Genomic DNA, 15,567 nt, shown 5'->3' with positions numbered 1-15,567 from the left:
GTTTTAATATTTTTATTATTAACAAAAATGTAAAGTACATATTTTAATTTATTATTAATCAACCACTAAAATTACAAAACAAAGCGTTATAGTTAATAACTCATTAAAGAAGATGTGGTAGATGGAATAATATCCTCCCCGATCCTTGCCACCCCAAACGATGCCCATGTTCTATCTCCGAACCCGTGAATATATCGTCTTAAGTGTGAAAGGAAGATTAAGGTTACAGAGGACATTAAGGTGGCTAGTCATCTGCCTCTAAAATGGAGAAGTTATCCTGGATTATCTAGGTGGGCCCAAAGCAATCACAAGAATCCTTAAATGGAAGAGAGAAGCTTAAGAGGAGAGTCAGAAGGATATTTGACCATGTAAAAATGTTCAGAGAAGTACAACGTTGCTGACTTTGAAGATGGAAGAAAGGATCCATTAGTTAAATGATGTGGGCAGTCTCTAGAAGCAGAAGAATCAAGGAAATGAATTTTCCCCTAGACCATCCAAAAAGGAACACCTTTATTTTTAACCCAGTGAGTCTCATGTTGGACTTCTAACCTAAAGAATGGTTAGATAATGAATTTGTGTTGTTTCAAGCCACTAATTATGTTCTTTGTTATAGCTGTAGTAGGAAGCCAATATATGAGATAAAATCAAAATATAGAAATTCATTTAATTCAAAGGTACACATAAAAAAGAAAAAAGGAAGCAAGTTACAGATAGTACAAATAGAAAACAATTAGTAAGATCTTAGATTTAAACTTGGACAAATAAAATTTCCATTACATGTAAATTGTCTAAAACCTCAGTTAAAAGGCAGAGAGTATCCCGTTGAATAAACAAGCAAAACCCAACTTCATGTTAGGTACAATAACTCTTTATTAAATATAAAGAGACAAATTAGATAAAGCTAAAATGATAGAAATGAATGAAACGTGCTAGAACTAATAAAAAGAAATCTACAGTGGCTATTTTAATACTAGACAGACTGAATTTTAGAGTAAAGTTTACCAAGAATAAAGAAGCTCATTTCATAGCGATTAAAGGGGTCAGTTTACTCAAATGGCACAGAAATGCTCACACTTTTTTCTCTCAATAGAGTTTTGAAGTGCATGAAGCAAAAACTGATAGAAAGCAAGGAGAAGTAGACACACAACTATATTAGGGTATTTCAATACTCCTCTTTCTCAGTAATTGGCAGAACAAACAGAAAGTCAGTAAGAATATGGAAGATGAACAAAACTATCAACTAACGACTTATCAATAGCACAACTAGGCAGAAGATCAACAAGGAAATTGGAGACTTGCACAACTGTAAACCACTGAGACCTAACAGACATCTACAGAACATTCTGCCCAAAAATGGCAGAATACGCATTCTTTTTGAGTGCACAGTGAACATTTGTCAAGACAAACTATATTCTGAGCCATAACACAAGTCAAATAAGTGTAAAGGCATTCAAATCCCACAAAATGTGTCTTCTGACGACACAGGAATTGTATTATAAATCAAAAGAGAGATCTCCGGAAAACCCCCAAATATGTAGAAATTAACACTTAAAAATAACTCATGTTTCAAAAATAAATCTTGGGGAAATTATAAAGAAGATAGCTTCCCTGGTGAATTATACTAACCATTTAAAGAATTAATGCCAATGTTTTTCAAACTCTTCCAAAAATTTGAAGAGAGGGGAACACTTCCAGATTCATTTTCTTAGGTCAGTATTACTCTGTTTTCCAAGCTAAATATGCTACTTCAAGTAGAGAAAACTGTTACAGGCTCTTATCAGCCCTGATATCAGTTCCCCCACACTGAACCCAGAGTATACAGGGTTAAAACTAAAACCCACCACCCCCTTTCCTGCTTCTCTAGCTCCACTCATATGTAAATACCTGTTTCTTTAAACTTTGACTCCTTGAGCTTTACAACTAAATGGGAGTTACACATTGTTCAAAGCCCAGGTGGCCTGGAGTTGGAGGCGCACTAAAGTTTAGCTGATCATGTGTCCTTGAAGTTTGCCAGGAAAGCCGCTGTCTCAAGAATATCAAGGAGCAGAGGCTTCCCAGACCTCAACTCCTCACTCCCGGCGCTGGAACCCGCCTCAAACAGGAAGACAAGACGGCGGCGAAGGATGCCCACCTGCCATCCTCCTACCTCACCATCCCCCTGCCTGACTGCAAGCAGCCTCTCAAGGCCAAACCCAGGCTGGTGTAAAAGCACCGAGCTGCACAAGCTACATACTCCCCCTCCCCTACCCAAAACCCCAAATAAAATCCCTACCCATTCCTCACCAGGGAACTAGCAATTTTTAAGGCATCAGCCCTTGTTTTGCTCCCTGTGCCTGTGTTTTGCTTCCCTGTGCTCCCATAGTAAAAACCTTTCCTCTTCCACTCAAGACTCTGTTCTCGTTATTTGGATTGGCATCGGGTTCAGGGACCGAACTTTCGGTTACAAAACTACAGGCCAGTATTTCTGATGAACATAGATGCAAAAATCCTCAATAAAATTTTAGCATGCCAAATTCAACAGCACATTAAAAAGATCATACATAGTGACCAAGAGGGATTTACCCCTGGGGTGCATGAATGGTTCAACATATGAAAATCTATATACGTGATACACCACATTAACAGAACAAAGGATGCAGATCACATGATCATGTCATGTCATGTGATGCAGGAAATGCATTCAACAAATTCAAACCCTTTCATGATTAAAATCACTTCTCAAAGTGGCTATAAAAGGAAGCTACTTGACATAATAAATGTAATATATGTAAATCTCAGAGCTAACATTATCCTCAATGATATAAAACAGAAAGCTTTTCCTCTAAGATCAGGAACAAGACAAAGACGCATATTCTTGCCACTTCTATTCAAAAGATTATTGGAAGTCCTAGCCGGAGCAGTTAGACAAGAAAAAGAAATAAAAGGCACCTAAATAGGAAAGGAAGAAGTAAAAATTATCTCCGTTTTCAGATGACTTCATCTTATATGTAGGAAACAAGAAATACTCTACAAAAAAGCTGTTAGAACTAATCAACAAATTCATTAAAGTTGCAGGATAAAAATTAATGTATAAAAGCCAGTTACATCTCTATACACTAATAATGAACCATCTGAAATGGAAATTAAGAAAATGGTTCCATTTACAATATCATCAATAAGAATAAAGTATAAAGATAAACTTGATTGAGGAAGCAGAAAAGAGTTGTACACTGAAAATCGTTAAAACTGATGGAAGAAATGAAAGAAGGTGCAAATAATTGGAAAGGCATCCTCTTTTCATGGATTGGAAGACATACCAACAAAATACCCATCCTACTCAAAGTGATCTATAGATTCGTTGCAATCCCCATCAAAACCTCAATGTCATTTTTTATAGAAATAGAAAAAAATTCCCAAAATTGATATGGAACCAATTCAAAAGACCCCAAATAGCCAAAGCAATCTTGAGAAAGAATAACAAATCTGGAAGCATCACACTTACTGATTTCAAAACACATTATATAGCTACAGTAATCAAAACAGTATGGTACTGATATAAAGGTAAACACATAGACCAATGGAATAGAATAGAGAGCCCAGAAATAAATTCACACATATAGGGTCAACTGATGTTTGACAGGTATGCTAATAACAATGGGGAAAGAATAATCTCTTCCACAAATATTGAGAAGAATGAGATATTATCTCTCACTATATACAAAATCAAGGCAAAATGAATTAAAGACTTAGGGATAAGACTTGAAACCACAAAAATCCCACAGGTTTCTTGACGTTGGTCTTAGCAATGATATCTTGGATATAACAATAAAAGTATAGGCAGCAAAAACAAAAATAGATAAGTGGGACTGCATCAAACTAAAAAGCTCCTGCACGGTAGAGGAAACCATAAACAAAACAAAAAGGCAATATATGGAATGGGAGAAAGTATTTGCAAACCATATGTCTGATAAGCAATTAATACCCAAAATGTATAAGGAATTCCTACAACTCAATAACAGTAAAAGGAAATAACCTGATTAAAAAATGAGCAAAGGACTTCTATATACATTTCTCCACAGTAGAGATACTGATAGCCAACAGGTGTATGAAAAGATGCTCAACATCACTAATCATGAGGGAAATACATGTCAAAACCACAATGAGATATCACTTCACTTCTGTTAGGATGGCTAGTATCAAAAAACAAAAGATAACAAGTATTGTCAAGGATGTGGAAAAATTAGAACCCCTATATACTATGTTTGGAAATGTAAAATAGTGAAGCCACTAAGGTAAACAGTATGGAGTTTCCTCAAAAAAATTAAAAATAGAACTATCCTATGACCCAGCAATCCTATGTCTGGGTATATGCTCAAAAGGATTGAAATCAGTGTTTCAAAAAGATATTTGCACCCCATATTCTCTGCAGTATTATTCATCATAGCAAAGATATGGAAACAACTTAAAAGTCCATAGACAGATGAAGGGATGAAAAAATGTGGCATAAACATTCGATGGAGTATTATTCAGCCTTAAAAATGAATGAAATCCTGTCATATGATACGACATGAGGACACCATGGTAAGTGTAATAAGCCAGTCACAAACGCTGCGCGAGTCTGCTCATATGAAGTATCTAAAACAATCGACCTTACAGAAGTAGAGGGTGGAATGGTGGTTGCCAGAGTTTTTGAAGAGGGGAAGTGGAGAGGTTTCTGGACCAAGCTACAACAATATTCTCTCCTTTGTATACACAACTTGGTGGACTTCATACTTTTTAATGCAGAAACTTCATGATAATCTTCCTCTGCCTGGCAAATTGGGGACAGCTGGCTCAATGCATGGATGAATTTGTTTTGTTATCCGATGATTTTTCAATTTTCAAATAGTCTGAGTTTGAGAATTCCGCTAAGAGCGTTTCCATTTTTTTTCTAGTAGGATTAAGTGTCTCATTTTCCGAGGAGCAGGGATGGAAAAGGTAGAAGTCTGACACCAAGGAGCAGCCTGGAAACCAGCCCTCAGCTGACATCCCTCTTTGAAGGGGCTTCATGTTTTATTGCAGAGTATCGTTCTCCTTCATTCTTGGTAGGTTAATTTGCAGTGAGTGTTGTCCTGACAACCAGCAAAACACTCATACACATTGGCTTTATTTTTTCATTCCAATTTTTATCTCTTTCTACTCTGAATTCCATTTTTAAGGTTCATTTGCCTCTTTCTTATTACCAGAGGACTAGCTTTTCTTTATTCAATTACATATTTTAAACATTATATATTTTTGCAAGATAATGAATACAGTGTGTTATTTCTATAAGTAATTGCCATTTCTAGCATCATAAATTATCATATCATATAAAGATATTTTTTATTTTGAGTAAATAAATTTGCCCAATTATAAAACTATCAATATATATTTGTTAAAGATTTTCTTGATCTAAACATTGGGTGTTTCAAATAAAATATGTTTTCTTGAGATGTTCCTTGAGGTAATTTTGATGATTATGTGTGCAGTCCTGGAGTGGCAGTACCATTTCCCATAGGAACGATAGATCTGTTTCAGTAACATGAAACAGAATTGAACACTGCCTCCAACACTGACTACCATTACTTAGTATTCCCACATCTCAACTTGCCAACCTATGAAACAAAGATTGAAAGCCAGCTCCAGTGCTTTTGGAAGCTTACCCATTTAAAACTACAATTTATACACTATGTATATTACAGAGAGAGAGAGAATAATATTGTAGCAATAGGTAAAGTTAGTCTAAATCAATCTCTCAGTAAACTACAACTTTTGTTAACTTGTCCATATCTTAAAATATAAATCAAATGCAGCAGGGTTGTTAAATCTTCATTTAAAGTCCCTTAAAAATGTAGAGCATATTCTACCCATGTGATTTTTTATGATTGTTTTTTCCTATCAGAAATTAGCATTTTTCTTCAATAAATAATTATTCTGCTTCTTTTTCAGGGTTTGTGAGTCTTTTTGATTCAGTATATTTGAAGGTAATGTATTCAGTATCATTTATTTCCTAGGTTTTACATACACTCAAGTGTACGTAAAAATCAAGTTTTTGCCTTCGTGGCAGATTTTAGATACAGAATCTAACAAACTTTTAGTGTAATTGGTGATACAGGAAAGACAGCTTAAGTTGAAACAGCAGGAAGAATAGAAATTTCCCCAGACTTGCTTTGTATGTTTGTATGAGCAGGAAAGGAAAAAACAGCTTTAAGTGGAAATGGCATGTAAATTAAAATCTACATGAGAAAAAGAAGCAGAATGGAAGAATGAGGGAAAGAGCACTTTTTTACAGAGGCAGCAGCAAGTGCCAAATCTTTGAGACACCGGGAGAGAGTCCAAAGGATGCGATGTGGCCTGCAGTGCAGAGCGCTCACCAGGATGAACATTTATTTAGCAGTTTTATGAAATCTTTTGAAAAAATTGATAGACATTTTGTGGTCATCTAATCTCTAAACCACTTATTTCCTACTATGAAAAAAATTAATGATTACTTTAGTTGTAACTTTTCATTTGGACTTCCTTTTCAATTCTTTTATATCCATGCATATTGCTGGTTTGGTTTCCTTCATATTTTTAAAAACTCTGCTTCCATAACACAAAAAAACTTTATTTCTTATTTTAGCAATATTTTCAGTTTGGATATTTATGTTCTACTTTAGCAACTGAATATTTTTTTTTAAGATTTTATTTTTTCCTTTTTCTCCCCAAAGCCCCCTGGTACATAGTTGTGTATTCTTCGTTGTGGGTTCTTCTAGTTGTGGCATGTGGGACGCTGCCTCAGCGTGGTCTGATGAGCAGTGCCATGTCCGCGCCCAGGATTTGAACCAACGAAACACTGGGCCGCCTGCAGCGGAGCGCGTGAACATAACCACTCGGCCACGGGGCCAGCCCCTAGCAACTGAATATTTTTGACAATCTTAATAACTTCTTTAAATCCTCAACTGAAATGAACATTTTGACATTGTACTTATAATTTCATATCCTAGAAAAGAGCTTTTCCTTACATTTATTTAAGATATTATTTATTCTGTATAACCTATAAATCTTTTCATTTTTAAATTTCAGCATTTTATGTGTATGTGTGTCTTTATGAATAAACTCCAGGATCCTAGATATCAAATTCTGCTTTCCTTTAAAGCACATTTATTTGGACATGTACTTATTTTTGTTTTCTTTACTCTTCAGTTATATCATGTTACTTCTTGCTAATGATGCTTTATAAAATCCTTTAGAGGGGCCAGCCCGGTTGCCGAGTGGTTAAGTTTGCGCCCTCTGCTTCGGCGGCCCAGGGTTTTGCCGGTTCCAATCCTGGGTGCGGACATGGCATCACTCATCAGGCCATGCTGAGGCTGCATCTCACATGCCACAACTAGAAGGACTCACAACTAAAAATATGCAACTGTGCACTAGGGGGATTTGGGGAGAAAAAGCAATTAGATTAAAAAAAATCTTTTAGAAATATAGGATTATTAGGGAGCTAAATAATTTTAAAGATAGTATTAATTTTTAAAAAAATTTATGCTTGGAACTTGACTGCCAAGAAATAGGCATTCAATAAATTTTAATTTAATCAGTTAATATTTTCAGCAACATTTAGATTGGAAGATGGGAGGAGCACTTTAAATCAATTATTTTCTCGCAAGTCCAAGGAAATACAAGATAAGCTATTTATTTCCTGCTTGATTTGCATTTGTTTTATTTTTCTTCATTTCAATTTTGTTTGCTAGATGGATGTAAAATCAGGTTTACATTTACTGGAAAATTATTATCATGTCTTCTGATTGGGATCTGACCCTGCAAGTGGTCTGTTTGAAGGAGGACTAAAGGAGTGAGCTCACGTGCTGGAGGGGCTCATTCTGGGCACGATTAATAGATGTTTCAGACACGTAACCCGAATAGAGATCAGATCAAGAAGAGACAAACGGATGTAATGGTTTATGCTTAGCTTAATATTTTATTTCTGGACATGAACATTCTCCAGTTTCTTTGAGAAAGTGCAATTTTTTTGAGGGAATTACTGAAGGCTTGTCTCACTTGTTTGTTTCTCAGAGTGTATATGAATGGGTTCAACATAGGAGCAATGGATGTGATTAGCACTGTCACACCCTTATTAATGACCGCTGATTCCTTTGCTGAAGGTTTGATATAGATGAAGATACAGCTTCCGTAGGTGATGGAAACCACAATCATGTGAGAAGAACAGGTGGAAAAGGCCCTTTTCCTTTGCAGTGCAGAGGGGAATCTTAGAATGGTCTTGATGATGAAAATGTAAGACACAATAACACACACAAGGGTCACAATGAAGGTTAGCACAGCACAGGCAACAACCAACTGCTCTATGAGCCACGTGTCTGAGCATGAAATCTTCAAGATAGGAGATGAATCACATAAATAATGATCAATGACATTGGAGTCACAGAATTTCAAGTTTAGGAACAGAATAAGTGGGGGGATTATGATCAACAAGCCAGACATCCAACAGCAGAGGATGAGCCTCCTGCAGACTCTGCTGCTCATGATTGTCTGGTAATGCAGGGGCTTGCAGATGGCCACATAGCGGTCATAGGACATGGTGGCCAAGAGAAAAAATTCTGTTACTGCAAAGACATCAGTGAAAGATGCTTGAAGAATACAAATATTATATTTAATTGTCCTGTCACCTGTTGCTATGTTGTACAAATATCTAGGGATACAAGCCGATGTAAAGGCGGTTTCTAAAAAGGCAAAATTCTGTAGGAAAAAGTACATGGGTGTTTTAAGGTGGCAGTCCACTAAAGTGAGTGACATGATGGTCAAGTTTCCAGTTATACTTACCACGTAGCTGAGGAATAGAAACATAAAAATTGGAATCTGAAGTCGAGGGTCATCCGTCAATCCCAACAAGATGAAGGTTGTTATTGTGTGGTTTTTCATCACTGACTACTGAAATTTATCCAATTTCATGTAAAATTTAGAGATATCTTATTTGAATAGAAGGCTATCAAAGCCAGATAGCAGTAAACAGTGACAACCAGAGACAGCAAACTGATTCACATGTAGATTCTTCTATAAATTACTAATCAATATTGCCAATATTCTGGCGGGATGGCTACTCATTTATTTTCTTTTATTGCTTTGGCAATTTTGCGATAGATTTTTAAACACATTCTAAAAAACTGTTCTACCATACCAGTTTCCTCTTTGATTTCAGTTTCAATCTATATCCAAGACCGGATTTTCTCATATGATTAGACTTGACCCACAATGTGCATGCTTTAACAAAATTATGATTTCTTCTTACATCCAAAGTTTCTTCCTTATTTCAAAGGTGAATATTTAAGTGCAATAATTTGTTTCATGTCTTTTCTTGAAGATTTGCTCATGATAAAATGTAAATATGTAACAGCTGTATCTGGGCTCCATCAGACTTTGTTGATTCAGCTGCAACTTACATTTTACATTTTGCCGCTATGACCAAGCACGTGTTTATGTTGTTTTGTTTTGTGTTTTAACAGGCAACTTCCACGTTGTTGGATCACTCCTCAGACTCTCCTAGGCTTCTCTGAATGTGTGTAATTCACACTCAGTGTCCACCGGATGCACAAAACAGGGAGTATTTTACAGCGCAATTTATTTGCTACAAATGAAGAAATGTTTGGCCCAAAGATATACAGCTGGAAATAACGACGTATTACTTTTATGCTTTCTGCTTGTTTAGTTAAGCATGGGAAACACTCTACCACCTTGTTATCACTATCACTAAGTTCAAAATCAAATTTAAAGTACTAAATATACTCTCCACACACCTGTCTTTAATCTCTCCCTCAGTCTTAGCCGTAGTGACAGCACAGTGTTAAGAGCAGACCTTTTGTAGCAAGATGTCCATTGTTCAACACCTCGCTTTCTTGCCTACATCCGTATGATCTTAGGCAAGTTTCCCCACCTCTCAGGTCTTCCATTCTTTAATCTATAAATGGAGAGAAAAATGGCATCTACCATATACAGTTAAAATGATTAGAAGAAGTAAAGCATTTATAATAAAATCCGAAGCATGGCATGCATTTCATATATGTCAGCTATTATTCTCTGGACTTCTACAGATAAGTCATGTGTTGTGAACTCAAAACCATAAAATCTCAAGTGGGATTTACACTCTCTGTAACCCCGATCTTTCTCTTTATACTCCATGTTCCTTACAGCAAAAAGAATAAATTATATTTATTGAGAATTTACCATGTGATAGGCCTGTAGTAAGCACTTCACATGGATTATCTGTCTGAAAAAAACATCCCCCCTCCTGTCACGCTCATTCCACACTCCGTCTTTAACCCCGGTCTCCCGAACTACCCGGTACAGCTATCAATTGTAATTTTCACTTTGAGCGTCACTTCTACTGGAAAGTCTTCTAAAACTCAATTGTCTGTGTTAACTGGTCCTCATTTGTGCTCCCGTAACAGATAATTGTTACTTATGTCTCAGCACCTCCTCTGAGAAAGTAAATTTGTTGAAATCAAGGACTGTTGCCTTTTTTACTGGGATAGCTGCCAAAACTAACAAAATCCTATATTCATAGTCAATGGTAAGACATATCATTGTGTAAATACATTATCTCTTCTTCACTTGCTTACACATTCAAACCTATCTTCTGTCCTATTTGAGTTTCATCTTGAAAGTGCTTTGTCACTGATTGCAATTGCTTAAATTTTATATGTCCCTGTATTTAACATTGAGGTTTTTTTTTTTTTTGCATTTGAAACAGCAATTTCACTAGTGGATAAAGTCATGCCTACCAGGAAACTATCACCCTCTTTGCTTTCGTTATTACCTTCCACGCTGGCCAAACTGTTAACTGGCATCTCTTCCTTGCTTTAGCTGTCAGGCAGATAAACAGCTGTATGTTTCTTGGTGGCTACTTTTGTTTCTGAGGAATCTGTCAGTAAGGTATTCAAATTGGAGGTCAAGGAATTTGCACATCTGAATACTTAATTTTTCACATGTTATTCATCTTAAGGTAGATTACAAAATTTTTACATTTCTATAAGATAATGTATTTAATTTCATTCCAATCCAATGTATTTGTATAGCTTCAATTTTTAAATCTTTATTTTTGTAAATTCTTATATTTCAAATTTTCACCTATATTGAAATAGCTTTATGAATGCATCACAAGTTTTAAATCAATTTCCAGCACACTTTCATATATCTCTTTGTTTTCTACAATTGTTAAAGTGTCTGCAAAACACATCTTTTTATAAAACTTATTGCATGATTTCATAACAATTCCTGGAAATGAAATTTCAAGGTAAAAGGAGATATTCATTTGAAACTTCTGTATACATTTACCAGTGTATCATTTACAAACTATGTATCACATTTTCTTTCAACTCACTGTGTGACCATATAATTGTATCCACACTGAAATTACTACAATATATCACGTGTCTTTTTTCAAGATTATTGACACTTTTATTTTATACAGGTTTTGGAGCCATTGGGTCTTAACTCACATAATTTACACCTTGGAATATTTATCTTTTCAGTCCGCATTTAATGCTTTCGTCCTTGTCTTCTGCAGATAAATAATTTTCCCGTAAATTTTCCATTTACTTCTCTTCAATGCATATTTTCATAATATTTTTTAAACCAGAGTTTAAGAATTTTCTAATTCTTACTTTGGCTTAGTAGTTGTTCTATAGTTTTTCCTTAGTTATCACACTAAGTTTTACTAACATATTCAAATATTATTTTAGTTCTGAACTAGTATTTCCAGAGTGTGACTGTCTTCTATACAAATGAACAGAAAACAATTTGCTTTTCAATTTCTTAGTAAAACTCAATTAGCTTGTTATAAGATTTGTTCCTTTAAAATATTCACTGTCTTCAGAGATTAGGGCAGGATCATCTCTCATTGTATGACCAGTCACTACAGCTAAACCCCAAGGTTGCTGTCACCATCATTGGAAAGGAAAGACAACAGTGATTTTTTGAAGAACTTTGACATCCTAGGAACTGTAGGGACACACCATAGTAACTACAGCAGATAATTCAAGTAAAGGGAAGGATACTCCTTTCAATCTTCCTACCCTCCTTAATTCATTACTCCTCAACCCAGTGAGTCCTGGGCTATCCACGGTAACACGCTCTTTCCTGCACCCTCTGGGTGGTAGCCCTTGTTCCAAAATATTCTTCACTTATTCCATTCATGAATAATCCTAGTTTTTAAGAGACAAAGTTTAAGAAAATAGCTTGCATCTTGTGAGGATTTTTATATTTTAAAAAAGTGCAAAGATAACTAATCTTGTCAATATTGTTACATATAAGTTGTCAAATTGGGTGATTTTAAAGTAGAGATACATTTTTTTTCTTTTTAAAGATGCAAGTGAGGGTGTGGCAGAGATAACTTCTCACTGCACATAAATCAACACTACCTTTATGTAAACTATAAAAAGTAGCATTCAAAAAATACAGCTCAGAAAGTTCTGTGGATCTTTATATAATAGTTCAAATAGTAACCACATTGATTTTGGTAAATCATGTCAAACTTGCTTCCCAGAGAAAAATGACATATAGATTTACTGAAGATGAAAGTGAATGAAATGGCCGCTGTGCTTACTCTTCTGAGAGCTAATAAGAGCTTCAGCAAGAGTCCTAATGGCTGATTTGATGGAGAGGATCTGTTAGGAAAGGTTTGTGTGGGGTCTACTTGGTTCTCAGCTTATGATTCCACTTACCCTGACTGGTGCTCTGGGAGGGCCTACAACTCCGAGTTGTTTCATCTCCAACACAACGAGAAGATTTTCAAACCAAGAACTTTGGTCCTCTTAATGCCTAGGAAATATTTTCTAGCTCTCTCTGTTGAAAGTAAAATATTGTTCAACTATTTCTTCCTCTTGCATTAAAATCATTGATATTATGACTTCTCTGGATAGAGTAAGAGGTTTTTACACTATTAAGATTTATAGTTTATTTATTTGCTAAACCTCAAACTAAATAATAAATAACTGGATCCTTGGTGACCCAACCTCAAATGTTAATGAGTCTCCTTTGTAATGACCTTGGGCAAAAATCCTGAAAGACATAGCTGTGGGGACAGTGCCCTTAGAGACACAAAGATGCAACATTAGCAACAGGCACAGGTCAAGATATAATAGCAAAAAACAGGCGGTCAAGAAGTAGTATGCCTTTCCTGCATTTCTTCCCTACCATCTATGGAAGCTGAAAGAGCACTATTCTACCACCAGCTACTTTTCTCAATCATTAAAAAGGATAACAAAACAGGAAAATGTTAGAAAACTCAAATAAAGTGGTAATTCTTTTTAATATTCTAAAGAATTATATGAATATTTAAAAATTAAAAATACTATTTCCATCTCCCCTTTTCAGCACTTCCTATGGTGTGGTCATATATGGATTCATGTAAAGATAGCTTTCTTTTAATTCGTGTAAAGATAAATTTTCTTTCCACAATAAACTTAATTATAGATGCAATTATCTATAGTTTTCACATCACAATTCTTATGCTTTCTTTCACAATAAATACTAGTCTGAGTGTTCTCTGCTGCTTTTCATTTTCCATATTATTTGCTTGGATTAATCCTGTGCACTTTTTTAAATTGTAGTACACACTCTACTAATTTCTCGAGATGTGGGTTCTAGTAACTTTTCTTTCAGGTTAGATAGTAGAGGGAGGGAGAAAGAGAGAGAGAGAACAAATAACTCATAGGTCAAATAAGAAAGCAAACATCAAGAGGGTAGATTTAAACACATTACAGCAGTGATTACAGGGGAAAATCTATTAAAAGTTGTAAGACTAAAGAGAAACAAAAACCCAATTATGTGCTTTTTTTATAAGACACTCATAATAACAATTTTCTGTTTATAAGAGACATTTTATATAAGTACACAAAATGATTAAAAGGGTGAGAATTTTGGGAAGAAATATGCTGCAAACACTAATGAAAAGAAAGCTTTATTAATCGCACTATTGTCAGACAAAGCCATCCTTAAGCATGAAATGGTACTAAAGATTAAGAGGGCCATTTCCAATGACAAAATGGTCAATCTAATAAAGAGATGTAAGAATTATAAATTGTAAGGATCTTATAATATAGGTTCCAAGCATACAATACCAAAATTCACCAAAGTGTAAGAAGAAATAAACATTCTTGGAGGTTTGAACACAATGTTTTCAGTAATGACAAGAGAAGAAAATAAAAAATGAGTCAGGATTGAGATGATGAGAATAATTTGACACTACAGATGTGCTAGAACACTAATCCCAGTGATTGCTGAATATACATTCTTTTCAAGGACACATGACATTTGCTAGAAGAGTCCTTATGCAAGGCAATAACAAAAGTCTCAACAATTTCAAAGAATTGAAATATTACAGAATATAGTTTCTGATTCCAGTGGAATCAAAGGAATCAAACTGCAAATCAGTAGCAGAAGGACAAACAAAAATGAAGTAGCATGCTTCTAAATCACTAGAGTCAAAAATAATCACAATGTATATTAGAATATATTTTGAACTTAATTATGATAAAATATGATGTATCGAAACTTGTCAATATAGGGGTCTGCCCAGTGGCATAGATGGTTAAGTTCATGTGCTCCTTGTTGGCAGCCCAGGGTTCAGAGGTTCAGATGCCAGGCTTGGACCTATACACTGCTCATCAAGCCATGCTGTGGCCTCACCCCACATATAAAATAGAGAAAGATTGGCATGGTTGTTAGCTCACACACACACCAAAGGCAGTATAGCTAAAGTATTATTTAGAGGGCAATATTTTAAACACATAGTTTAGGGAATCTGATGTGTTGAAAAATCAGTGATCTAAGTGTTCATTTTAAGACACTACAAGAAGAACAAAATAAATAGAAGCAAGAAAATAAAAATAAAAGCAGAAATTAGAGAATAAGTATAAAATATAATAAGCACAACCACAAAATAATTTTTATAAAAGGTTAAATTGACAAACCTCTTGCAAGTATGTTCAAGAAGAAAGGAAAGAGAAAAAAGGAAGTTATCCAAAGTGACGATGAAAAACAAGAACATCACTCTAGACTCAACAAATATTAAAAGAATTAGTAAGAGTACATCCTAAAGAGTATTAGGCCAGTAAAATAAACAGTTTCCATAAAATAAAGATATCAATTTATGTTTAAAACACAAGTAAAAAACTGAGGCAAAAAGAAAATATGAATATTTCAGTGTAAGTCTAAATCATTGAATACATAACTAATAACATTTTCACACAAAAATTCAGTGTCGAATGCCTTCAGTAGCAAACTTTTTCAAGCATTTAAAGAAAAAATAACATAAATTTTACATAAAGTAATCCAAAGAGGAGTAAAAGGAATTGTTTATGAGGGCCGTATAACTTTCATGCCAAAATTGAAAAGAATTTTTCAAGAAGTTAAATTACAGGCTGATTTATGCCATAATAAACATAAAAATCCTTAAATACGAATTATCAAGTTCAATGGAGTGATACACGTAAAAGGATACGTATAATCATAAAGTGAGGTTTGTTACAGAAATTCCAGGTTGATACAACCATTGAAAATCAACCCATGTAATCCACCACA

General features: G+C 34.9%; 1 protein-coding gene across 1 annotated transcript; it reads right to left on the bottom strand.

Moving 5' to 3' along the window:
• Positions 1 to 7,938: 7,938 nt before the first annotated feature.
• OR6C326 (olfactory receptor family 6 subfamily C member 326) lies at positions 7,939 to 8,910 on the bottom strand. The gene has a single exon (XM_003365214.1). It carries the CDS (start codon positions 8,908 to 8,910, stop codon positions 7,939 to 7,941), a length of 972 nt encoding a protein of 323 aa, XP_003365262.1.
• Positions 8,911 to 15,567: the final 6,657 nt, after the last annotated feature.

Source organism: Equus caballus, chromosome 6 (assembly GCF_041296265.1).
Source record: "Equus caballus isolate H_3958 breed thoroughbred chromosome 6, TB-T2T, whole genome shotgun sequence".
In the NCBI taxonomy this organism is placed as follows: domain Eukaryota; kingdom Metazoa; phylum Chordata; class Mammalia; order Perissodactyla; family Equidae; genus Equus; species Equus caballus.
This window is presented reverse-complemented; position numbering and strand designations above follow the sequence as displayed.

Excerpts from the sequence above, each read along its gene's own strand:
- OR6C326 (XM_003365214.1), bottom strand. The coding sequence starts at position 8,910 with ATGAAAAACCACACAATAACAACCTTCATCTTGTTGGGATTGACGGAT.